The 26,628-nt window shown below is 47.3% G+C and overlaps 1 protein-coding gene across 2 annotated transcripts in view; it reads left to right on the top strand.

The window, feature by feature from the left end:
- RGS9 (regulator of G protein signaling 9) overlaps nt 1-25,922 on the top strand; it is a 31,391-nt gene extending 5,469 nt beyond the window's left edge. Inside the window, exons 1-17 of one of the 2 annotated variants that reach the window (XM_049812448.1) lie at nt 139-285; nt 1,186-1,282; nt 3,977-4,027; nt 4,198-4,304; nt 5,046-5,097; nt 6,160-6,218; nt 6,615-6,691; nt 8,469-8,550; nt 8,956-9,018; nt 15,157-15,186; nt 15,863-15,924; nt 18,266-18,379; nt 19,378-19,493; nt 19,984-20,071; nt 20,594-20,732; nt 21,771-21,856; nt 23,266-25,922. In XM_049812448.1, the coding sequence (XP_049668405.1) occupies nt 268-285; nt 1,186-1,282; nt 3,977-4,027; nt 4,198-4,304; nt 5,046-5,097; nt 6,160-6,218; nt 6,615-6,691; nt 8,469-8,550; nt 8,956-9,018; nt 15,157-15,186; nt 15,863-15,924; nt 18,266-18,379; nt 19,378-19,493; nt 19,984-20,071; nt 20,594-20,732; nt 21,771-21,856; nt 23,266-23,437 (1,413 nt within the window). In that variant the 5' untranslated portion in view covers nt 139-267 and the 3' untranslated portion in view covers nt 23,438-25,922. Of the gene's footprint in view, nt 1-138; nt 286-1,185; nt 1,283-3,976; nt 4,028-4,197; nt 4,305-5,045; nt 5,098-6,159; nt 6,219-6,614; nt 6,692-8,468; nt 8,551-8,955; nt 9,019-15,156; nt 15,187-15,862; nt 15,925-18,265; nt 18,380-19,377; nt 19,494-19,983; nt 20,072-20,593; nt 20,733-21,770; nt 21,857-23,265 lie in introns of those variants that run through there. The other variant, XM_049812447.1, reaches the window with a different exon arrangement.
- Nucleotides 25,923-26,628: the final 706 nt, after the last annotated feature.

Here is a 26,628-nt window from a genome sequence, read left to right as displayed (position 1 = left end):
TGCCCCAACTCCACCCGCCTAAGCAGAGGATCCCAAGTGCGAGCAGGAGGCTCTTGTGCTTTTGGGATGGTGCTAGTAGGAACTCGAATATAAAAGGAGGAAAATACCTTTGCAAATCTTGATTATTTTTTTTATTTATTTTTTTTTTTAAAAGATAATTGGGAACCAGAAATAAAAGAAATCTGGCCCTGAGGGTGAGACTCGTCCTCTGTAACATGATCTGTTACAAATGAGTCATCAGCATCTCTCAGGAATCACAGGCAGGAGATGCTGCTGGATAGGAGGGTGAGTTGCTCCGGATGGTGTGTCTCTGCCCTGTCCCTGGGGTGACTGAGCTTTGCTGCCCACAGATGGGGCTGAGACGCCAGGTGGGTGGGTGCAGAAGTCCACAGGAATGTCTGGAGAGTCCCTTGTACACCTCCATCCTACGAGCTGGGCTCTTCCAGCGTTTGCACTCTGCTTTCCCGCATGTAAATTCTGTTCCCTGCTGTAATCCGTCCATGGGCAACTTTTCAAAGATTTGGCTCAGGTGGTGGCTGTGTTTCCTCAAAGGATGGACCGTTCTCATCTCCCCCGGGTTTGAACTTTTTGCTCAGCCCCAGAGCAAACTGGTGTGCTTTTCCTGTTGCTCTCCTAAAGTCCTGTCTGGTTATTATCTGCAGACCAGAAACACAACCTTTGCTGTTTGGTCTCCAGGCAAAATATTGCTTATTTTCTTGGCATGTGGTGCAATGCCTACAAGTCTGTGCACAGCTGGTGTATTTGTGCAATAGAAGCACAGATTTTATTTCCTCCCCTTTTTTCTTTCTTATTGCCCACTGAGCCAGAGAAGAGCATTTATGGGTAGCAGAGATATTTTTTTTTTCATTCTTATTTTTTTTATTTATTTTTTTTTTAAGTTCAGCTCTCATGGAGTGGTTATGTCCTGTCCCTCGTCTGCTAACCCTGGCTGTGCATGTTCTTCTGTAGGAGGGAGTGACACTGAGAGTCAGTGTGAGAGCTGACATGATTTGGAGGTGGCATCTCTAATGGCAAGCGGAGGTTTGGACAGGACTGTGACCATTGCATCCATTCCTGTGGCACACCACTGCACACCTCTCTGGGATGCTGCCCAGAGCTGTGGTGGTCCTGGGGCTCCTTCCTGTCCACTCCTGTAATACATCCCATCCCTGCCATGCTTTGCAGATTGAAGCACTTATGATGGAGATGCAGAATCCAGACGCGGGCATCAAGACACAGACACAGAAGGTGATGATCACAGACATCCCACATGCTGTGGCAGGTAAGAGCTTCACTGGGGAAAGGGACTGGGCCAAAGAAGTTCATCAAAGAAAAGGTGTGTGTGGACCCCATGGCCACCCCAGGGTTACCACTGCCTGGCTGCATACTGGAGCCTGTGTTCCCAATAAATATTTGCTGTACATCCTTTGAGACTTACCTGCTTCCTTTATCTCATTGTCACTTGTGTCTCACTTAAGTCCGAGCTCTTTGAATAAGAGACGCAAAGATTGATAATCATGCGCTTGTGGTTCTCGTGAGTTTAACTCAAGTGACTTTGCTTTCTCTTAGTGTAGAGGTGAGTAGGTGCTTCAGCCTCCAGACCTGTCATATTCCCAGTGAGGCTGGATCACAAATAAAGATAAAGATTAAAATCCAATTAAAATAGGCAGCCTGGAGTCAGATTGAAAGGTGGTACTTCAGAAATGAGCAATAAACAAATAGTGTCGCTTTTGATGTTTTCTGCTAATAGTAATTTTTCTTCAGTATGTAGGAAAAGAACAAAATATTCAACCCACTTCTCTGCCTCTAAATGACAGCTTTTCCTCCTTCAAGTGGGCTGAAGAACAAACAGATGGGGAGCTGTGCTGTGTCACGTATGACATTAGAGGCAGGTTTTATCGCAGTCTCCTTTGTGCCTGCCTGCTAAGTCCTGTCACAGGGCACTGTCAGTACCTCTGCTTCCCTGTTCTCCAAGCCTCCACAAAAGCTCTTGTGAGGGATCCTTCACTATAAATATTCACACATACTGTACTGAAGTTTCCTCCTCCTGCTTTGGTCTTTCTGCAGCACTTTGAAATTCAGAACAAAAACTCCCACTGAAACCAGTGAGCTTGCTCCAGGCAACTTGGGAGACAACTTAGCCAAATAGATTAAGTTTTCCCCACTGTATTTGCAAAGCCTGGTAGGTCCTGTGTGTTGTTTGCCCCAATATTTTTTTTAATTTTTTTTTTTTAAATGAAGCAGAGGCACTGAGATGAAGTCGCTTGCCCATGGATACAGTCAGTCAGTGAAAGGCTAGGGAGAACTTGGACAACATCTGAAGCTTGTTCTTGGCAGCACTCTCCGTGCATTACAGTATAAACTATATCCTGGCTTACATAGGTATTATGCAGCTGAATTTGGTGGAGTGCTTTGCATTTGCAAAGGAGATGGCCTTGCTTCCCCTAGCTGTTAGTGAACAGTTAAAGCAGCACTGCAGAAAAGATTCCCCTGTACTGAAGATGATGTGCCACTTAGATTAAGTGCAGGGGGAACAAGTACTTCTCTTGATGTCTGACCAATGTAAAATACCACTTCCTAAAAGTCCATGGCTAGATGATGTAGAGGGAAGATGTCAGTTGATGCTCATCCTCTTTGCGTGCTGTCTACTTTATTCTGGTTCCTTAACCAGAATAGCTACAAGTTCCCTCTTGCATAAGTCATAAATTGTAGTCAACTTCTGATAGGCAAGTGAGTTCCAGTCTCCTTGCGTGATGGTCATCACTCTCTAAACTATGATATTTTTAGTGCTGCACAAGTTGCATTTATACTGATCGGCTTCTGGGTGTTGCAAAAGAGACTGACTCATGTTTAGTGAAGGCATGGTGGAGGCATTAGAGCGGTGGACACAGATCCACTGAAGAGAGCTTGGCTCTTCGCGTGCAGGAAGTGAACTAGTTAAATTCAGTGTCAGTAAAATGGCTCACAACAGAAAAGGCAAATAAACCTCCATCTTAAAAGCGCACCTTTGGGGGAAAATGCTTACAGAGAGAGCTGTCTAGAAATGAGTGATGAGATAATCCTTTAATTTCATCTATTTCAGGAAGCAGGCAGTAGGATAAGAGCTCTGAGCCCCTATTAGAAAGTTAAGTCATCACTGCAATGTCAAGAAAGGTCAACACCTCAATCTGCAATCCTGGGGGATGTTTGGAGGAAAAGACCAATAATTGATCAGGGAATGAGTGCATTTTTGCCCTGTTTAAATGGAAGGAGGTTCATGAAATTTCCCCCCCAGAACATAAACTGCTGGAGGTATATGCTGACTATGGGTGTGACTGGTCACACTCCAACAAAAGAACTGGGAGAGATGAAGTGCTTGTGAATGCAGAAATCTTGTTTCCCTTTGGATAAGTCTTACTGCCGCTGCAGCTTGGATCTGAGACTCAGGCATTCCTTTTGCACTGAAAGTTGTATTTCTTGAAGGACTCGAGAGTACCAGTCACTGGTCTCTTACTAAAACTGAGACAGGACTGTGCTCTGTGAATCTGGAGATACTTTGCAGTGAATCTTTCAAGACGAGATGTGCAAAACAAGGGGTACTTCACCTTCCCTGGGTGTGGAAGCTGTTGCATTGCTGAAGTCCTTTTTAAGCCAATGATGAGAACTTTCAGTGTTGCTCAGACCATGTGTGCTTCTGCACACTCATGCTGTCCCATCCTGAGGTCACTGCCTGCCTCAGGCTCCCTCTGCCAGGGACTGATGCCTGCTTGGTCGGGAGAAAGCCTTAACGACAGCGTGACCGGTGAGAGACCAGCAGTGCATTTTATCTCCGCTTCTCTTGCGTGGTGCGTGTGAAAGCATGTTTGCAAGAAGGGGTCTGTGCACTTGGTGGGATCCAGGGCACAGTGAGGGGTGAGGACTGGAGAGGTCTCATTTTCGACCATGGATTTTGGCACGCTCCTGATTTCAAGCACCTGACGCTTCCTTTGCTTTACAGGTAATGATATATTGCAGTGGATTCTCCAGCGCTTGCAGATCACTGAGGAAGGTGGGTAGAAATGTAAAAATGGAGGCTTTTTCAGTTTTGAGTTGTAAAATTTTATGGTCTCTATAAACAAAGCCTTTTGGATGAATTCTTCTCTCCTGAGTAGCAGCTCACTTTTAAGTTCTGCTTCAGTGTTTCTGTGCAATCAAAACATCTGCCTTCTCCATTTTCAGAGGCACTGCACCTGGGAGACCTGTTTGTCAAATATGGATACATCTACCCTCTTCAGGAGCCAAAGAATCTCACTCTTAGGAGAGATGGCAGCCTGTACAGGTTTCAAGTGAGTTGCATCTTCTCTAAAGCCACTGAGAAGGAGTTCAGCACTAGTTTTAAAAACAGGCAGCTGGGACAGTTCCCCATGAGCTGTAGCTGTGAGGCCATGCTGTGTAGCTGTGCTAGTCATTCAGTGTGCAGGAGGGAGGAAGGGATCCACAGAGAAGACTCAGGCCAGTTCCCCCAGTTCTGTGTTTACAGGGAAACTGTGATGCTTCCTTCAACTAAATTAGCGTACTTGTTCAGCTTCAAAATATCTGTGCTTTCTTCCAAATGTGCGTTCCCTTCCAGGTCTTAAAGTAGCAAATGGAATCGCTGGTTGAAAGTAGAATGATCTGGGGAGACTGAATAATTAATATACAAAAAGCACAGTAATAACGGGATGTTATCAAGGTTCATGGTTGAACTGTTTCCACTACGATGGGAAATTAGGGTACCCACGTTGGTACTTTGAATGAGGAGTCTGGTTCCCACGTGGTACCATATCAGGCTCCAGCATCAGTCTGAATGCTCAGGCAGCAGTGAGAGGTTGGACATATTAACCGATTCCAGAGGAGGAGTGCGTTTGATATCGGTGGTCTGCTGACCTTGATTCTTCTGATGTAGCTGGCCTGCACCACTGTGCGAGCTGATGCTCTGAGTATAGCAGAGGAGAACTTTCCTCTCCCTCCAGTGGGGGTGGTGCTGCATGCCTCTTGGCATGAGTTCAAGGCTACTGCGCACTAATGAAAGGCTTGTTTTTCTGCAGACCCCCTATTTCTGGCCGGCGCAGAGCTGGCCTGCTGATGACACTGACTATGGTAAGTGATAGCATTGTACATGTTCAGGAGGCGCAGTGCGAGCCCACGTGTTTGTGCATGCAGTCCTGCACCGTGTTTGTTGTTCATCTTTTTCTGCTGTGTGTCCACATGCGATGACCAGCCCTTGCATTTTCTTCCGTGCTATTTTGTGAATAATTCTCAGTAATGCTGAATTGAGGGAATGGTCTGGATGTGACCACCTTGTGGTGGCCTTGATGAGAGAAAGTGCTTAAGCTTCTCTGATGTTCCACTAAGATCCATCAGACTGGAACACATCTAAAATACTCTGCTGGGTAGGGAAGACTTTAAAAGCGAGGTTAGATTTCCCTGAGTAGTTAAGTGTATTCCTGGATCTGAGCCCAAGGCTGTCTTCCCATAGATTTGGATCAAGCCCTGCGCTGAGAGATGGTTCTTTCTTTATGTAATGCACAGTGGCTTCCAATATCTCCTGATGGCTCTTTCCATATCAATCATTTGTTGCCTTTATAATGCTTTTTATTATAGTGCTCATCATGAAACTGGGGCTGATCAGCTTGGTTTGCTCCTGTGGGCTGTGCAGTTCGCAGACTGATTTGTTTATACCAAGATTGTCTTCTGTGGCTTTTATCTACATTATGCTGTAGATCTTCTGGGGAAATAAAAAAGCCCATTTTAGATTGGAATTTTTTTAATAGAACTTGGAGGAAAACACTGACCTGTGTTTAGAAAACTCGGAGGACAAATTCTGAAGAAACTCAACATCTTAAAGATTTGGTCCAGTATCCTTCCACCTGTGAAACCCTCGCTGAGTTCCTAAAGGAGGAGTGACTTCTGGCAGAAGGCACACACCGCCTGTTCTGCATGGCTGCTCCCAGCCTGGGCACTGGCTCACGAAGTATCAGCAACAACCTGAAAGCACCAAATTCATTTTTCTTCAGTGAGCTTTTATGAGCTTGGAGCTGATGCCTGGGAAGATATTGTAACAGACAGATCTCTGTGTTTGTCATCTGGGTAAATTTTTAATTATTCTTGGATTTGTTGGTCTAAGTATAACTGACTGCTTATTTGCTTCTCCCTCCACAGCAATTTACCTAGCAAAGAAGAACATTAAGAGGAAAGGGATTTTAGAAGAATATGAAAAGGTAAGGGAGATGCTGTTCTTGTTCCATTGCCATGTTTGCTATAGCTTTAGCCCTCTGTTGCTAATGAATGGAGCATGGCAAAGTCACCTCTTCAATTCCATGAGGTGTTACTCCAGCAGTGTCAAAAGTGTCAAAAGCCAAAATTTTAGAACTGAAAAAATGTCCAGTACAGGAAAATACTCTGAAGTCAATGATAATTTTGGTGGGGATAATTGCTCTCCTTGCAGTGGTATTTTTGAACTGTTGCAATTCATGTAATTACGTTCAGAACAATCCAGATTTCTTGGCTTGGTTGCTAGCCTGGCCTAGTTGAGCTATGGAGAGTCAAGAAAACCCTAGCATGGGAGTGCCTTGTCCAGAATTTTCACACTAACTGCTTTTTTATTTTTATTCCAGGAACATTACAACATGCTCAATCAAAAAATAAACTACAAGTGGGATTTTGTTATTATGCAGGCCAAAGAGCAGTATAAGTGAGTTGACTTGCGTTCCTTTATTTGCATAATCGGGGAGGGTATGAGGAGGCAGGGCTTCACTGTCTTGGTACACAGTTAAGTTGAAGTTTGAAAACATAAACTGCAGCTTTAAAATAACTTGCAAGATTGTGAAACAAACCTGCCTTTCTTATCAGCTTGGGGTTCCTCCATTTAACAAGTAAACTTTGTTCACTTTGCACTTTGCGAGTGAAGGATTTCAGTCGTTTTCAAATGACTGGATGCCCACTTGCAAAGCCTCACCCTTGCCTGCTGCACCTGTGTTTCTCTCCCCGCCTGGCATTTGTCCGCCAAAAATGTGGAACTGGTGTGGTTTGTGAGAACACAGGTGGGGGTGGGTGCCTTTCCCCCCCAATAAATCCACATGCCTATCGGCAAATGATTTTTGCACATGCGTAAGTGTGCAAGGGGAGGTTTAGATTTTGCACCTGATGTGACTCCCTGAAGAAGCCAGGGTCTGATGCTGCAGCTTGCAAGCCCTCATTAGAGACAGCTTCTTTTATCTCAGAGTTGCCCATGAGAATTTGTGGATCAGGATACTGAATTTAGGGCCTGTTATTAGTCTGGTTCAATTATTGCTTGCACATGTCTCACAGCTGAACTGAATGGCCTGAATCAAGAAGCAGTAAATGTTCCCAGCAGGGACTTCTGGAGAAAACTCTGAAGTGCATACTTAGGCACCTAGCCAAAATGACTTGATTTTAGGAGCTGAATCCTTCAAATTCCCAGGAAAGTTAGTGAACGTGAGATGGGGTTACTCCTCTGGAGATAGGATCTTTCCTCCATCTGTGGATTCCTCTTACCTTTTTTACCTCCCAGCACGGCAGGCACTGCCTCTGCTGTTCAGCAGCATTTCTGTCTTCACTGGGATGGTAGCCAAGTCGTCAGAATACAGCTCATCAGATAACTGTCTCATTAAACGCGAGGCTGTTGTTCTTGTAAATTGAGGTCAGACTTGGGCTAAGAGATGCCAAATGCAGTTTTAAAGTTAGATACCGAGACTGTGTCTGAACTAGTAGATTAAACATGTCTGAGGCTGTTTAATGATGATGCTGGGGCAGACTGGTGCAGAACAGCCCGCATCTACCCTGTTAACCACAGCAGGGCGGCCACATGCAAACAGCCTTTTGGGAATGCTTCCCTGCCCATGCTAAGTCCCAAATTGTGCCCAGGACATGTCTGGGAAAGAATTAGTTGGTCCAAGCCCAAACCATGCTAGTCCCTCTTCTATTTAATAGTAGAGGTGATTTGGGTTTTAGTGCCTGGGAACACTGCTTGGTACCATTTCCAAATAATTTCTGTGAGAAATGCCCCCCTTTATTATGAGACAGGGATGAGACGTGTCCAGGATGTGTCTCTCCGTGGCAGTCTTCAGATACTGCCTGGGGACATCGGAGATGGATAAACATGAGGCAGCAGGACTGACCGCAAGTAGCGGGTAGTTAGCATAAAACTACCAAAGGGCTGTCTGCCTAATCAAAAGAGGATGTGTCTGCTCCCAGCTGAGCTCAGGAAGATGATGATTTCTCAAAAGCTGCAGTCATGCGTGGCCACGTGAACAGCATGATCTGCAGCCCAGAATTAGCCGGGGTAAGGTGTGGTGAGGAGGCTGCATCAGAGCATCACGCAGTCAGGCTGGGACCCAAGGGGGTTAGAGGAGACTGGAGGTGTGCCACCTTTCTTATCCCGGTGGTTTTAGGAGAGCAAAAGTCCTGAGTTCCCCTGGTAGAGTCAAATTCTGTTCTTGGCTTTGCAGGGCAGGGAAGGAGCGGAAGAAGGCAGACAGGTACGCTCTGGACTGCCAGGAGAGAGCCTACTGGCTTGTGAACCGAACTCCTGTAAGTAGAATATGATGGTGTGTGGCTTTAGTGGCTCAGCGGTGCCCTCCCTGCAGCCACCTGGGACAAAATTCCCCAGGCTAAGGACATGGCCATGGTCGTGGCCTCTGGGCTGTGCACCCTTGTTGCTTCCCATCAGGGAAGAGGTCAGCCCAGGCCTGCCCTGAGCCCACACCACCTTTCTCCTTGGTTGTTCTCAAAGGTGCAGGGGAGGGAGGTCCAACTGCAGCACCGGTGCTCAGAGGGGAGCATTCCCAGATTCGGGGGGCAGAGCTCCCCCAGGACATTGCTGGCCGGGAGGTGCTGGCAGTGGAGCCTTTCAGGGTTCAGGGGTCTCCTCATGCATTTGCACAGACTTTAAAACAAATGTATTACAAAGCTATTGACGTTTCTTGTTCATAACAGCCCGGCATGCTAAACGTCCTTGAGTATGGATTAGACCGTGCAACGGATCCCAATGAAAATAAGGTAAACCAGGTGAGACAGTTGGTTTGTTGTTTCTTTTTTTTATTTTATTTTATTTTTTTTCCACACCTCCTGAATTTGTTTGGGAGGACCCAGACAATGTCCCTGGGATTGTCTTTTTTTGGGCACCACAGGCTGAGCGAGTTAGCTCAGCTGTGACAGCCAAACAGGCCAGAGGTTGAAGCTGTCTCATTGTCCTGGGGGTGGGGCCCTCAAAATAAGCTTTGGCAGCTTCTTTTGGCTTGAAAATACTTTGTCAGCTTTCTTGCCACACCAGTTAGTGCGCGGTCTTAGCTACAGGACATGTTTTCTTTGCTGGTGAAACTGAATTAAGGAATCCTCTACCTCCAGATGATCATTGCTGCCTTTTTATTAGTGCTGAATGAACTGTGTGGGGTTGTGGGGTGTAAAGGATTAGAGGAAAGATCCAGGTTTAAAATAAAATGACAGAATGCCTCCAAAAGGGTAAGGAGATGGAAAAGTTGGTGTGGTAGATAGGAGACAAAATGTTGCCTAAAAATGCATAATGTATAGCTAGACAATAAAGAAACAGAATTAATGAACTTAGACCATGGAGGCTGTAACTGGGTGGGACTGGTTCAGAGTCTACAATAAGACAGATGCAGTCAGTGGATGATGAGCTGGAGCTGCTCCTCTCTTTCCCCATCAGTCCTGTGATCCTGTGTTTGTGCACTTAACAGTGTTCATTTGGAAGTGAAGTCAAAGTGTCTCTGAGCAATCAAATGCAAATGTTACTGCGATCACACTCACTGTATTCCCACAACTTCTCATTTTTGTAACAGCCTTTAAACATCTCAACAGCCAGAGGCAGGATAATCGCTTTGGCCAACTGTGTTCTGTTGCTATAGAGACTGAAAACGAGCAAAATGCAGGGTTGGGGTGTATTTTATTTTTTCCTGCTGTAAGTAGCAGCTGCTGACAGCCTTTATTTATTTACTTATTTATTTTTAAGAGAAAAGGAGTGGTGGAAAGGGAGAGGGATAGAAAAGAGGAGTAAGCCAACTTCTCACCCACAGTTTTTACAGCTGAGATGGAAGGAGATTTTAGGTTTGCAAGCAGTCTGAAAGCCCGTAGCCATCTGCCAGCTGCTTGGTAGCACAGAGGAAGCGAGCTGATGGATCCCTGTTCAGTTCCCACCCTGAACATAAGAGAGGTGGTCAGTTCCCCCCGTCAGTGGCGACTGAGCAGGGCGTGAGCCAGAGGACGCCAGCTTTGGGGTAACTTCACTGCCTTTCTCCTTTAAGCTGGTTGCTGAGCTGTGCCTCCTCTCTGGAGGCTCAGCAGAAGAGGGAAGGTTCTTGCTCCTCTTTTTGCTTTTGAAAGAGCAACTGACAATACACGAGACAGCCAGAAGCCCACACAAAGCCACCTTTGGAATAGTAGCTTTTTTTATTATTATTATTCCTGCAGGCTGCTCTCACAAACACCTGTGGCTCAACAGACCTTGGTGAGCAGAAAGGATGGCCTAAGCTCTGCTGGTAAATGCTGAGCCGGACTGTACTTTGTTGGCCATATCTTACCCCTGCTGAAGGCAATGCGGAGTTTTATTGATGTTTTCTGTGGGCTCAGCCTCTGGCTCTGACATAGGTGAAATGGTGAGAGCAGAAAATGAGTGCGCGAATCCAGTGCCCATTTATTTCATTTGTGTCTCTGTTCCCACTCAGTCTAACTTCACTTTGTTGGCCAATTAGTTGTCTTTTATCTTGACAGCTGAGAAAGAAAATATTCCTGGTGATAATTAATTTCTGACATCGGACTGACTTCTTTGAAGCTGATACTGGCACGGAACGTCTCTCTCTCACTTGCCTCAGACCCTTTGGTGGGCTGCTCCCTCCCTAACTGATAGAGTCCTCTGGGGATAAACAGGTGCTTGCACTCCTTTGAAAGGGACTTTTTTTACTGACCCATGGGCATCCCTCCAGGTTATGAGTTAGGAGTTGTAGTCAGGGAGAAGGAGTAAGGCAGAAGTAGCCATCCATTGAAGAGCTAATTAAGGGATGCTTTAGCCTTTTGTTACCCAGGTCTCAGACTTCATCCAGCCTCGCTGCTCAGTGAGTTACCAGGCAACTGACTCACCTGCAGGTACACACTCAGCTTTTGCCTTCTGAGAGTCTTTCTGAAAGGTGCTTTAGCTTAGCCAAATATCACTGTGCTAGATTCAGGGACTACTGAATGAAATGTCCTGGCTTGTTGTATGCATCAAATCAGCCACAGATCATCGCGGTCATTGCTGGCCTTTCATTTCATAAGTCTCTGTCAGTTTGGCTGCCTGATAAACATGTAACTTCTGCTGCATCCATCACATCTTTTGAAGCAAGAGATTCAGAAGCAAATAAACAAGATAGAGGAAAACCGGCAATTTGAATGAAACCAGGCGTATGGACTGTTACAGATCTGATTTCCAGATGTTGGGCTGGAAGCACCAGCACAGTGGCGATGCATGTTGAGATGATCTTATGCTCGACTCAGAATTCACCTCTGGCATGCAGGGCTCCCAGCTGGCTGCATGAAGGGACAGGCTCACCTCTGCACCCGAGAAGAGGTGTTGGCGTGTGCAGAAACAGAGCTGTGTGCATGGCGGAGTGCTGTTTGCTCTTGCAGTGTCAGAGAGGCCATGCCCACAGGTTTTTTGCTCTGGCTGCCAGAAAGCGAGATCTGGAGGGAGGCTGAGCTGCACAGCGCAGGATCCCCGTGGTTGTCCTCGCAGCTTGCCAAGCTGTGTGCGTGGACAGAGAGCACTGCGGCATTCAAGGCAGAATGCGGGCATGATTTGCAGTGCCCTGGCCCCAAATGAGCTCTGGATAACAGTGGCCTTGTTCTTCGCTCCAAGCTCCATCTGGGCACACACACAAAAGCTGTTGTCCAGCTGTTTATGGCCTCTGTAAACACTGAATGGTGGCCAGCCAGGCAAAAACATAATGACCATTATCTCCACAATGCGGTCAGGAAGACCCACACGGAGAGCAGAGGAGGTCCGTGCGAATGGTTAGCTGGAAATTAGCAGATGTCCCAGCTCTTGTAGGCGCTCTTGGCTTCAGCCGTGTGGATCGGCTCCAGACACGGGGCTCTTGAGCAGGTCCTGGCTGGCTCCCAGCTGAGCGTCGCAGCTGCAGCCTGCGTGCATGGGGAGCGCTCAGCTGGCGGCAGCGGGATGCGATGAGGCTGTGCGGGGTGTCCGAGTGCTGCTGCGCGTCTCAGGGAGGAGGGTGTTTTAACAGCACACGGCACTCACCCGAGACAGACTGAGGTCTTTCGCTAATTGCCATTTTGATTTGAAGCCTGCAGGGCTGGGGAGCTTATCTGTGGTAATTGCGATAAGTCAGTCGTTAAGGGCATTGCAAAATTAATCTCATTATGAGAAATGACTCTTTTGTTCCAAATATTACTTCCCTCCAAACAAGGGAGGGTGGATGGGTGGTGCAGCACACTTTGGCATTGATGCTGTCAGTAGCAGGGGGTAAGGATGTGTAGGGTGGTGGGGACAACTGGCAGTGCTCAATAGGACACGGAGAGTGTTCAGTGACCCTTGTATGAGCAGCAAAGCTGGAAACTGGTCATGGGAGCACTGTGGGAGAAAGGGAAATGAAATGATGTGCAGCTCTGGGGTGAAATAGCTGAGATCCTTCCCAGTTACTGTGAATTTGAGAACTGGAAAGGGCTGAGCACAGACAGCCCTCAATAGGTTGTTCAGTGCTGGGCTCCTCTTTGGTTCTCCAGTTCGGTGTGTGCCACTACTCAGTGATGCTCTTTCCTTGTCATGCCAGAGTCCCCTTTTCTGTGTGAGCCTTGGCAAGTCCCTCCCCACCCTGGAGCACCCCACCAAAGCCCCCCCTGGTTTTCCCAGGACCAGCTCTCCAGAGGGATGACCTACATGCTCAGGCTGTGGCAGGAGGGGATCCTGGGTGTAGGATGCACTTTAAAACAAAAATCTTTCCTGTTTTGCAGACATGGCATTAGCTTTGATTTTTACTCACCCACATACAATTTTTCAGTTGTGGTGGCATTTTAATTTGCGCCTTTCTTGGTCCATAGAACATTTAACTTACTGTGTTCTTTATCTTTTTCCCACCAGCTGTTTGTCTCGTGTGTGTGTGGTGTGCTGCCTGCCTCTAAGACCCCTGTAGAAGGTAACACAACTTTACTACCACGTGAGCTGCCTTCAAGCCAGTATGCCAGCATCTACCTCTCCTCGCCCACTGCACCAGGCCTGTCTGAGGCACCCACTTGACAAAACAGACGAAGAAATTAGGGGACTTTTAAAACCATCCAATGATTTTAACGTGTTGATTTTCCTAAAGTAAATGCTCTAGCCACACCTAAGTTCCATCAAATGGAACAGTTCAGCTGGCACTTGTAAATCTGATGGGGCGTGGTTTGCATCTCGGGTTTGCCATGGGGATAGTGAACTCCTATTGTGCAGGAAATAGCTGGCCTGAAAAAGAAACAAAGCTCTTTAGAGAGGACACTTCCAGACCAGTAAATGCAGTGAATTTCTTTGCGCAAGCAGGTGATTTTTTTTTTTTTTTTTTTTTTTTGCCTTCCATTTCTACAGTCTATCTGAAACAATAATGCCACTGTAGAAATAGGGGAAAGAAATGGTGTCTACGTGGAAGCTGGCCTCGCATCAGGGATGCAGCTAAGAGCAGAGAAGGGTGAAAAGCTGTTCCTTAGTCCATGCGTCCTCCATCATTTATAAAATGTCCCAGGAGCCTTTGAATCAGCAAGGGATGCTGTACAGGCTGTGACCAACGACTCTGTTGTCCAAGAGCTTTTTCTCCCCCTTGATGCGTCAGCCCTTGCCCCCTCACACGCAGTTCCTTGTGCGTGGCCAGCAGAGCATCACTGCTGGTGCAGCTACTGTTTGCTTTCCTGTTTGTCCCTGCTGAGATTACGTGCACTGCAATCATTCAGAGCTGGTCATGGTACTACCAGCAGAAAAAGCTTCCTCCTCTTGCAATGCCACAGTGAGGATTTCTGTTAGTACTACACTGGCCAGGTTAGGTTTGTGTTAGGATCAGATGAACTGGCTTCGTGGTAGTGCTGTACAGATTGGCTGATCTGCTGCATGTCTGGCTCCTGCTGCTGAACTGGTGAGTGTGCCCTCCCAAAACCAACCAAGTTTCAGCAAAATGTGCATATTTTTCTTCCATATAGCGAATAGTTTCTGCCTTCTGAGCAGGACTAGTGACGATGGTTAAAATGCAAGAGCAGATCTCCGCCAGTGTCCCCACAATGGTCCCTTCACAAAGCAGCCCTGGGAGAGCATCTTGCTTTTCCCAAAACAGGGGCAGCTCAGGGTGCAGGTTCTCTGGTGAGAAGGTGGGAGAAGCAGGCTGCCTGTGGCATTTGATACCAGCTGCTTCATCCCTCGTTGCTCACAAACTGCACTTCACTAAGGCACTCTGCAGACCCATGTCTGCCACAGGGTTAGTTTGATAGAATAATTCTGGGATGCAGATCTTGTTGGCTAAAATGGGAGATGAAGAACTGAAACACTGCATAAGCCTTTAAAGGCTTGCTGGGAGCATCCCTGACTTAGCCTGTCTTTACTTCTCCCTCCTCAAGTTTATTTCACACAAGGTAACTGTGCTTCAAAGGAAGCTGTGTGAATAAACACCCTGCAGTTAATTTCTTGCCTTCAATTCCTTGCTCATTTGTGGATGACATGTAACATAGTCCGAGTTATTCAAATCACAACGTAAGCACCCTTTGCACAGCAGATACTGCTTCTGAGGCTTTTAATTGTGGTGTTTATATTTTGCAATGTGTTGGTTCCTGTCTCCTTTAGCTAATATTGAATGATCTAATCTGTGTCTCGTAAACGAATCTATTTTAGCTCCATTAGAATAACCCCTTAATTGAAGGCATACAGGCAGCCTGTGATGGAAGAAGCGATGCTAAACAGTAAATACAGCTAATGGAACAATTTATGGTGTGTGGATGCTCTTAGCTTTGATGATACCCTGATTAGCTGAGCTGCTGTGTTTGATTTTAATTGTAATGAGAATTAATTGGAGAGCGCTGCACAACGGCAGCCCTGCAACGGTGTTTTCATGTCTTAAAAAAGGCGAGTGAAAGCACCCACCCCAATTTAATGGGTTTTGTTTCTTTATTTTACAGAAAACAACTATGGAGTTTTATAGGAGAGAGGTAAGTGGCCCTTGCCTCACTTCTAGGTGTTCATCCTGTATGTATTGCTTACATCAGTGTTGCACGGGGGCTCAAAGCCCCCTTTGCAGGGGATGAGCAGTTTTAAAAAAGCCCGGGTTTGACTGGCAGAGGCTCTGCCCCATGGAGCTTTGGGTCAATGTGCTTTTGGGAGATTGCCTGCCTCTGCCCCTCCCACTGCAGGCAGCCAGCAGCTCTCCCAGTGACGGGAAGGCTCAAGCAAGGACAGACACCAGGGCTAAAATCTAATAGATCAAAATTAGTGGTGGGGAAATCATAGGAGATACATCCAGTGGCGCCAGTGTAGAGACAGCCAAGGATCAATGATAATTACATGCTAAATCATCCAGAGTATTTGTAGGTGCCTAGAATGGTAGCTATTATCCAATTTTTATATAGCATGGGGAGTGCTTTTTAATTACTTGCACATTGCAAAATGCTCTTCTGACATTTACAATAAGCTCAGTGACAACAGCCATTTTACTAAGACAGTTTAGGGATTCTCTAATTCCTTGGACATCCAGTAATTAGGGAAGAAGCAGTCCCTGTTGTAGTTAGCCTCACTGCTTGGGAGAGGGCATGTTTGAGGTTCAGGTAGAGACAGCTTTGTCTTCACATGACCGTACTCCTAACCATGGACATGTCTGATCCCTCTCAGATCATGTACTGCCAGCAGGCCATCATGAAGTCAAGAGTGAAATCTTCTGTCTCTCTCGGAGGGTAAGTCCCGATTTCCTTCTGTCCACACGTTAATTAGTCTTCGGCGCTTATCTCTGAATGAGATGATGCAGCTATCTGTTCTGGCAGCTGGTGACTCAGTCAGGGGAATCGATGTGGCGGCCACACGCAGTGTTGTTTGTGCTGTCTGAGCTGTGTGTTGCCTGGGCCAGGAGGCACAAGGCAGAGGTGGGATCAGAGTCCCAATCATGATGAAGAGGCTCCCTTGGAGCTAAGGAGAGCTTTGCTATGAATGTCTGCAGAGCAGTTCCAGACTCTTGGTTGACATTCCCTCTGAAATCAAGAGGTGTTCAGACTGGTCAGGGCTGGGCTGTGATGCCTGGGACTCAGCACAGCTCTGCAGTCTGGAAAGGCAGCTGCGTGGAGGCTGCCTTGTGAGGATGCAGCAGTGTGCGAGTCCTGTGCCTGTTCCTGTGCGGCATTGAGTAACCAGCAGAGACAGACGGACCCTCCTGTCCCTGGTCCCCAGCCTGCTGGGCTGGATTCAGCCCCAGTGAGTCTTCTTGCTCGTAGGGTGATGCTCACCAGAAGGCAGCAGAGCTGGGGAAGTCTCTGGTTATTCTGTATTACAAAGGAACACATGCCTCTCCATGAATGTCCAAGCAATTAATTAGCAATTCCTCTTCTCAGGGGGAGCGTTTCCTGATCAGATTCTTGATGAAGCCGATTAAGTGCAAAGCTCCCAGTTCTAGCATAAGCCATTAGCGTGTTTGCCACAGGCATTTCTTACCTGGAATCTTACGTGCTGGCCAGTTGCCTAGAGGTGCAGTCCATACCACCAGTCTGTTTTACATAGTCATTGCCACCCAGAGATTCATATCGAATCTAAAATAAACAAGGTGCTCAGGCCTGTTCCCTGGGAGAAGACAGTTGTGGATGAAAGAAATGGGAGGAAGAGTCTGGGAAGCAGTGCTGTCTTCCGAGAACCACAACTTGCAAAGCACCAGCAGTTCTACTCATTTCATCTGTCACTGACTCCCAGGTCACTTAAAACTCTCCTGCCTCAATTTTCCAAACTAAGCTGGAGCTGGGGACACCTGGCTACCTTCCAGGAATTTTGTGGTGCTTAAGTGTTTGGCAATGGAGCTTTTCACTCACTAGTTCTAGTCTTCTGATGGGATAATGCCTATCGCCTAGATCAAAAAATCCTCAGGAAATTTGGATCTCCATCTCAGCTGCAGGATTGGGTCCAAATCAAATTATTATTGATGAGGATGTGAGCAGCAACTAGATAGCATGTGTGCATCAGAGCATGGCATTGATTTAGGAGGTGCTTCAAAGCATTAATCATTAAAAGGACAGAGCAACGTTACCTGAGTTGACAGGTTTAGATTTGTAGCTTGATTAGAATGTATGGATTGGAGTGAATTATGCAGGTGCTGAATGCCTTGGCATTTCCAGTGAGAAGATAGGATCGAGCACTTTGTGCCAAACCTGTGGTATGCTTTGTGCAGTAGCATTGTATAATTGCAGGATCTATGCCAATGTGGCTGTTAGCAACGGGCCCTTGGACAGTGCACTCCCAGCTTTGAGCACATGAAAGCAGTTTGGCCTGGAAGGAATTTTAAATGCAGAAACCAGATCATTTTTTCAAGAATGAAAAAGGGAGGAGAAAGCTAAAATTCCAGGACATTAGTGAAATCGGTTGTAATTACAAGTCTGGCCAACTTAGAAGGTAGGAGAAGTGTTTGTCTGGTTCCTGCTAGCATAGAGACATTTTTGCTTTGTGCCAAGCCCTCAGAGTTATTTGCAGAGGAATGAGCCATGCGGTAGGTGAGCGTAGGAAAGGAGAAGCCGGGATGTGCCCTCAGCACTCCCTCACCTCTTGCGGAGCTCCTGGGCTCTCCCACACCCCATGGGAAGGCTGCAGAGAACCCACCCTGAGCGAATACAGTACCTGCTTTTCTCTTCTCTGGCCCTTTCCTCTCTCTAAAGTGTGGCATAGAACAGCGCAGGATCAGGCCTTTGTCCGTTGGCTGGAGAAGGAGACGGAAGCCGTTTGGGGGCTTATTCCCACTTCCTTGAAATGAAGAGGCAAAAGAAGGCGATGGAAGAGAGTCTTCTATCTCCCTGCACTTGAGCTGGCAAAATCACTGCTTTGAAAGACAACCAGGATGTTACTGTTTGGGAAATGGAAGAGATTAACTGAGCTAATGAATCAATTTTTCTAGTAATGCAGGGGCCACATTCCAGATCCCCATGCTGGTAGGGCTGGACCTCTGAATATATCTATAGCCTATACAACCATTTATTTGTTTGTAATGGGGGTGGCTTCAATGCTGCTTACAGATTAATATTTTGGTTTTATTGGATTTACTTGCAGGCTTGTGAAGTACTCTGAACAGTTCCTCTCCAATGATCCCATCCTGTCTGGATGTCTCCCCAGCAACCCGTGGGTAACAGATGACCCTGAGTTCTGGGATCTCAATGCAAAACTGTATGTATTTATATTCTCTTGCCAGCTTGTGGTTTATACTGACTTTTATGCTGATAGAAATCAGAAAAGGGGACCATTGATTTCATCATGATATCTGGTCTCTGATTGTGAGCAGGGAAGTGTTCCCTTTCTGACACAGCTTGGCCACGCTAAAGAAACTGTCTCTTGGGAATACTCCATGCTGAACTTCCAGCATTTTCTTCTTCAAGCGGAGCTTTCCTTAAAATTACAGAAGTTGCTAAACTGATGATGAGAGTATGCACTCAGCCCCTGCTGAATGGGCCTAATCCTGCTCTTGGCTGAGTGAAGTCCACTTTTACAAGCACAGGAATGGAATATGAGCAGTTATACCAGGTATAGCACTTGGTTTAGCGTTAACCTTGCTAAATCAGGTGCTGCCAATGGTGTAGCAATTCAGGGTTCAACTACTGGCCCTTGGTCTTTCCACACACCTCGGGCTGCTTTCTTCGGAGAGGGTTTGGGTTGAAGGCACATACTGGCAGTCCATCCCTTCTCTGAGGTCTCCCTTGGTTTTCCATTCAGATAGTATTTGCTAATTATACATTGGCATCTCTGGGCTTGAAGCATACAACATATTACTGGTTCTCATTTGAGACCAGCAATCCTGTTAGAGTGATAATATCCCATTAGACAGCCCCAAAGGATACCTTCACAGAATGCCTTTACGAGAAGCAAAGCTTTGGGCAACAACCAGTGCCTCCTCCAGAACAGGACTGAGTCAAACCTCTTGCAAAGCTGGGCCATCACTGTGAGAGCAGTATAAATCCGAGATAAATCCTCATCCCACTGCGTACCAAGTTGTTTAATTACGGCTTACTTAGTGGGCTGACTTTAGGAGCTCAGCACTCTGTGTTTTCCAGAATGCTGTAATGAGAAGTCTCTTGGCATTCCAGCAAAGGGCATTTTGGTTTTAATTAATCTGCCAATTAGATGGGCCACATGAAACTGGCAGCGCTGTTTGTTTTCAACCCGTGCAGAGTGGAAGTCCCCACCAAAATGCGTGTGGAGCGATGGGCCTTCAATTTCAGTGAGCTGATGCGGGACCCAAAAGGCCGGCAGAACTTCCAGCTCTTCCTGAAGAAGGAGTTCAGTGGTGGGTCTGTTGTGCCTCTACCTTTGTCCCTGCCTAGGGCACACAGCAGGACGCTGCACAGCTGAGACAGAGCAGGGCTGGAAATCCATGCCTTTGCAGTACGTACTGTGAGCTGAGACAATGACAAAGTCACCAAGTAAAGGCAGTAGAAGTGACTTTGGAGGCAATGGCTGTAGCAGCCAGTGCATGCAATACCATCTAGTGGCACAGGACACAAAATACAGTCCAGGGCGCTCCCTGTGCAGGGGGACGGCTCCCAGGCAAGCTGGAGCTGGCTGAATTCACAAGCTCTTACAGGTGTCAGTGAGCAGAGAGCAGGGGAAAGCTGTTTTCTTCTTTCAGTCCCAAGGGGATTTTCAAGGTGGCTGTAAGAATTGGAGAGTCTGAATTGGGGCGAACACGTACCAAGTCAAACGAATTCAGTTTAGGAGTTAATAAATGGGATTGCTTTTTCCTCAGCCTCCCTCACCGCTGACTCCTTATTATGCAGGAGAGAATCTGAGTTTCTGGGAAGCCTGTGAGGATCTCAAGTATGGAGACCAATCCAAGGTCAAAGAAAAAGCAGAAGAAATTTACAAGTGAGTGTGATAATTTTGCATTCTTAAACTTTTTGTACAAGTCCCATCACCTTCTTCCACATGTTGTCCTTCTCCAAAAGATTTATTCCTGAGACTGACTTTTTTTTGTACGCTGTCATCAAATGTGGTTGTCCCCACGTAGGAAAGGAGCTTTTGAAGATGAAAGCATACGTATTTTTTGGTCATATAGTTACTTTTCCTCTCTGTTCTCCACTATTACATTTAGGGCTTAGCATGTATTTTAAATAGAGGTGTGGGATAGCAAAGATCTTGGGGCTGCCATGAGGAGAGTGGAGAGACCCTTTGTGCTTCCAGTGGGCTAAAATTTGCGTTATATCGTGTGTTAACAGTGCAAGAGGAAGTGTCTGCATGTCATACGGTTGAAGAGGAGATTGACTGCCTGAGATCAGGACAGCAAATTGTAGTGGAGAGCTGAAGGGACTTTTCCTTTCATGCACAGACAGAGGAATCTGCAGGAATTCTCCAGTTGTTAATGGCACTGTTGATTCCTCCTCCTTGCAGGCTCTTCCTGGCTCCAGGAGCAAGGCGCTGGATTAACATTGATGGCACAACAATGGGTATCACAGTCAAAGGCCTCAAGCACCCTCATCGTTATGTTTTAGATGCTGCTCAGACCCACATTTACATGCTGATGAAAAAGGTTTGTTATTTGTTTCCAAAGCCTTAGGGGGATTCCAGTTCTCTGGGCCTTTCCATGCCTTTGTGTGCTATCAGCTGTCACTTTCAAGTGGCCTTTGTTTGAAAATCCCTCGAATTTGCTGACTTAAGCAAGCATTGGTTCAGGCCTTTGTATTTTGCTGCTGCTTCTTCCCTCCAAGGCAGCATGTCCCCAAGGTGTGGAGGTCAGGTGTCTGCTGGAAGTCCTGCTTTCTAAGAGCAGCTTGGTCACCAACTCATTCAAAGCTTGGGCAAGTCTTTTAAATTCACTCAGTACCACTCTGTGTGCCGCATCAGGTATCCCTGTGGTGGGATGCTTGTATCCAACTGGATTTCAGCAATGGATGGGAAAGGTAGTAGTAATTGTGATATAACTGCATGAGTTTAGTACCAAGAGCATAACCAGACATGGCCCATCAGAAGTTTTACTGAGTTTTTTCGCACATTTTTCTGTGGTTATGTTGATGGACACCCTTTTTTTTTATGTCTAACTGATGCAGCAGGCTGTGGGCTGACATCAGCCCACAATATGTCGTGGCTTTCATTAGATCATGGTGACTACAAAAACTTGTAACTCCTCCTTATGAGCAATACAAAGTACACATAGCAGGAAGAAGCGTTGTGGGCCAGAGCAGCAGCTAATGCACATTGACACTGAAAGCAGCAGAACTGATTTTCACCAGTTGTTGAAAAGTTCGGCTCCTGGAAATATGAGCACTTCACCCTGCAATGTCTGTGAGACTCCACTGGCCTGGGCTAAGCTCAGTTCAGACCTTTTGGTCTGGATCTTACCTGGGAAGCTTTATTGTGAGATGGAAAATCCTGGGAATTTTACACCAAGATGAAAGGCTGTTTGTTTAAATGGCTACATTTGCCTGAAAGATGCAAAGTCCCTTGGGCTGCTGGGGGAGATTATCTAGTTCCCAGCCTCCCTGGCTCCTGAGCAGCTGTATTTGGTGGTGATTTTAATAAGGGTGTTTGCAGGCCATAACTACCAGTTTCTCTTTTTTCTTCCTAGTAGGACTCCTATGGCCGCTATTTAAAGTCTCCAGTATACAAGGAAATGCTGGCCAAGGCTGTTGTGCCACAAGAGACTGTCAAAAAAAGGCAAGTGAAACTGGATGTAATTGTGGGTTTTGTTTTTCTTGTTGTAGCAAGGGTAGAAAAAGCCTGAGCTGCAGCAAAATTACTATGATTTAGATGTTCACTTAATTAAATAAAGTTTTTCACTAGAAAGATGCTTTGCTATGAGACCGATTGTGCTGTTTATTTGTGAGCCTTTTGGAAGTGGCTTGTGCGTAGTCAGAATCGACTTGAGGATTGCTTGGCTGCCTTGTCTGTTGGGTCTGTTTAGAAAGGCCGCGATAGTTGAACTAATCACGGTTCCTGTCCTGGAAGGAGAGAGCGCTGTGTACAGGCCATGGGAGAACTCCCTCCCACGAAACATGGGCTGCCAGAGGAGACGCAGAGCCACTGCAGGGTCCTCTGTGGATTCTGCTCAGCCCTACCTGGACAGAGCCGCTTAACCCCTGCAGAGTGAAGGTGACGGGCAACCACATGGGAACAAACAGCATCTTACTTGTGAGTGACTGCTGGCACAAGGTAGACGGCCTTAGAAGAGGCAGGCTTGAAATGGCTTTCTCCAGACCAAGATGAAGGTTGCGTAGCAAATTTAGGCCATTTGAACTGCAGTTGCTTCTTAAAGCTGAGCGTGCAAGGTCAGAGCCAGACTGGGTGGTGTGCTTCTTTCTCTGTTCCTCTTCCACTCGTCAACCTAGCAAGCAAGAAAGAGGAATCATGGACTTTCACACTATTGTTTCATCTAAAGCCTTTTTCAAGTCAGTGGAAAAAACCTTCCTGCTGACTTGCCCAGGGTTTGGTTAGGTTTTCCCTGAGCCACACATCACAAGGTCACTGGCAGATGCTGGTTGACCCCTGGTGACTACTTTCATGTTTATCAGTGCCTGTTCCAGAGACACAATACTCAGCATCCTGGGTAAGCTAAAGAGCTAGTACCTCATCCAGAGGTGGCTTAATACTTGTTTCCACTGCTGCTGGTAATGGCTTTGCTGAAGCAGGTAGTGGGTGCTTTTTGGGGGTATCACAGACACCAGAAACACCCATACTAGTCCCTATCTTGATCTTACTGAGGGCACTAGAAAAAATTCCACTGATGCCAGTTGTCTGGGTTCACACCGAGTGTTAGTTACGTGCAAATGCTTGTGAGAAAGGGAGTAATGTACTGGTCATCTCCTGGCCCTGGAGTCCCTCACGAGGACCAGGAACAGGACTGACTTTATACTTTTAGCAGTTCTGTAGCTGATGCGTGACACTGAGTCCTGCTTTAAACCACCTCGTCCGCATTTGTGTTTCCTTCTTGTTGTGCGGGTGACAGTGGCACATCCATCTCTATGTCTGAGCTTGCCCTCCTGGTAAATTTGCTTACCAGGGGCAAGTTTTCGGTGCCCTTCTACTTTTCAGTAACACCCTGCTTCTTTCTCTCACTCTCTGCCCAGCTCCAATTTCCCATTCGGACGCCGTCACCTCCGCTCCAGCCCCAGCCCCATCATCCTGAGGCAGCAGGAAGAAGAGGCCAAAGCCAAAGAAGCCGCCACGACCGTGGACATCACGCAGGTCATGAGCAAGCTGGATCGCAGGAGCCAGCTCCCGAAGGAACCTCCCAAGTAGGCTCTGAGCCCTGCAGGGCACAGCGCAGGGAAAAGACAAGCCGAGGCTGGTGTTGAGCTTCGTCTCCCCTTCCTGAAGGTGTCAGTGCTGCTTTAGGTTTCCCAGGCCGGCTTACCCAACAGCCTGCTTTTCCTGCATCTTGCCTTGGCTTCTGGAGCTGTAGATGTCATTTCCTAGGCATGTCAGGCATGGGAGTGCTGGCGGAGCCAGGCCGATGGCTGTAAGGGACTTGGGGTGCAGTGCCTCGGCTCCCTCCCCGCACACCTCGGGCTGGGGAGGGGGGGGGGGGGCACCGAATGGCTGCCCTGAGCTCCCCCCAGAGGTTGGGCAACCCAGCCACCTCTCCCTGCCTCCTGCTCCTCCAGGAGGTGGGATGGCACAAGGCAGAGTAAAGCTCTGCCGTCCCAATCCTTTGGGTTCAAGTCAGCTGCCTTTGGAGCAGAGGTGGATGACTCCGCAGGGAGCAGGGTGAGGTGGCCCACCTCAGAGTGCATCCAACCCCTCGGGGGATGTGCACCCTGCCAAGGGGTGCATCCTGGGCACCCCCTGAGAGGAGTGCACCCCTCGCTTCAAGTATCTTGCGCCTCCTAGCCCGTACAACAGAGCCACAGGCAGAAGAGCAGGGTAGACTTCTTGTGAGAAAGGTAGGATGAGCGTTTCTGAAGGTTTAGTTGACCCTCTGAATTTTAATGGCACTCCCAAGCCCCCCCCCCCAGCACGTTGGAGATGATGGTTGCAAAACTCTGCTCTCCCCCGTGACTCACGATGGGCTATGTGTGCAGGTGTAGGGAGCCGTCTCTCGCAAGAGCCTGCAGGAGGGCTTGCGAGATGCAGCCATGGCTTTGTGTTTCTCTTATCAAATCCTTCCTACCTCTCGTCTTGTCTTTTTCCTGCTTTTCTATTTTCTGTTGTTAAAAAAAAAACTAACAGGAGGTAGTTCCAGTTGTCACTGGCTTGTAGCCCAGAGTCAAGGAAGAACCAGGGTAGAGGTCTTAAGTGCTGATTTCAACTTTTAAGTAGTGGCGTTTTTTGTTGTTGGTTTTTTTTTTTTTTTTTCTCATTTGCTCTGTCTCTTCTGCCCTTTAGAATGAGGCAACCTAAAATACTACGGTGGTGCTAAAGAGTCGGGGAGATTCCAGGCTTTGCTGGGAAACCCCAGCGTGTCTGGACCAGGCCAATGATTACCAGAAGTGGGAAGATTCCTGCAAAGTCCAGTAAAGGGAATTGAGGGGGCAGAAAAGCTTCCTTATTAGATAAAATTTAGGGGAAGCAGAGGGACTGGGTGGGAAGCACTGAGGTCCAGGAAGTTTCTTTGCTCCGGTGCATATTATTCATCTGGTTTTACTACTGGTATGATTTTTACAGGAAATGGAAGCTGGAGAAAGCTGGATGTGGGTGGGAGCCCTCAGGTACCAGGGTGTGTGCAGACCAGTGCCTTGTGAACAGGGAGATAGTCAGGCGATAGCTGTGTCCCGAACAGCTTTGAACAGCGATTCTTGCCCTCCCTGTGTGTGTTATCAGAATCAGGGCTATGTGGTCCGACCTGGTATCACTGCAGAACTAGTCTCCTTCGCTTTGCTGCTGAGCTAGGGAGATTTTCATGACCTGCATTAACCTAATGGTGATAAACCTTCTTAGAGGAATTGAAACCAAGTTACATGAGTCTTTTTGCTCTGATGTCAAGGTCTGCTTGCTAAGTCTCTGCTCTTATTCCCAGTGGAAGCAATGGCAGATTTTGCAATGCTGTAAGGGTAAGCAGGCTCAGACTGTAGTTTTTTTTGTTAATTCTGCTTAAAACCACAAGGCTTTTTTATGTCAGGTACTGAGCACTGTCAGCCCACCTTGACATAAGAGCACTGAAAGATACTCAAGAACTTGGCAGCGTTGGTCCAAAGCTACTTGGATGCAATGAGCTCTACAGTCTCTTCAGAGTTTGTATAACATGGAGCACTGAGCATGTTGGGATTGCCAGTATGTAGTAACATGTGGAAGATCAAGTCAGGGTATAAATAATAAATAACAAATCTGTGTGTTCCAGTCAGTCCCTCTGATTCTACTTCTATTTTGTCTGCAGCTTTGCTTTTCATGTTTTCTCTATCCATTCCTTTCTCTGATTTTTCATCATCTCGGCTTTGCCTCGCTGTCCCCCGACATGGGTTAATGCCGCATGCTCTGGAGTCACTGTGCTTGTGAAACACCAGTCCTACACTTGCAGGCAGAAGCTGGCTCTGTTCTGCTTAGAGGCTGAATAAGCTGGCATGACCCAGTGTACTGCTCCTCGGTCCCTTGCTGTTCAGTCCCTGAAGAGGAAGGTCGCCTGGTACAAAGTGTGACCGTGGTACAAACTGAACTTCACTTTGCGCCAGCCAAGAAGTTGTTTGCTTCCACTGGAAATCAGAGCAATATGTTGTTTCATTTCTTGGCCATTGCTTCCATGCATTCATCTGTCTAATAAAATAAATGTAGAAAATGAAAAAAGAACCGAGTTCATCCTTCTCTGTCTTGTCTCAGTGTGTTCCTCCTTCGCTGTGTCATCGCTCTGCCACGCGTGCAAGCATTTTCTGTATGTGCCTCTGCTCTCAGCACTTCTCTCTGGACACTTGAGCTGCATTTCATTTCTGCTGGGAGTGAGTCCTCGGGAAACGGCGGGGGGGGGGGGGATGCTGGCATGCAGCATGTCCTCTGCTGATGAATCTGTGTACTTGGGCTTGTCCTGAGGGCTGAATTAGCTGAGCTGGAGACTTCACAGCACCAGCCAGGGACACTGGGGGCTTCAGCACAAGATGTGGCTTCTTGTATGATCAGTCATCAGGGTTTTACAGCTCAGTGTCCTATTTCTTGGCCACCACAGCAGCCAGCACATTGGTGCTTTGGGTGTGACACGGTTATGCCGCTCATAACCAAGATCACATTCTCGGGATAACGGACTCCTCCATGCCTGCAGCTAATCGTTGTAAGGAATGAGACAAGCTGGTGTTTCCTACAACATCCCAGCGGGTGTGGGGCCGGATCTGTCAGCACCCGCTGAGGCTGGTAGCGATGACCCTGTTGCTTTCCATGGGCAAATTGCAACACCTCCGCTCTCCCGCTGCGGGAGGGCAGGGAAAGGGATGGAGTTGCCGGAGAGGGGGACAACATCCCAGGTTTGACTGGGGTGGTCAGCTGTCTCCCAGCTGAGCCCTGTCTCTCCT

Source organism: Accipiter gentilis, chromosome 10, assembly GCF_929443795.1.
Source record: "Accipiter gentilis chromosome 10, bAccGen1.1, whole genome shotgun sequence".
Classification (NCBI taxonomy): Eukaryota; Metazoa; Chordata; class Aves; order Accipitriformes; family Accipitridae; genus Astur; species Astur gentilis.
The sequence above is the reverse complement of the archived record's forward strand: the minus strand, read 5'-3'. Positions and strand labels throughout refer to the sequence as shown.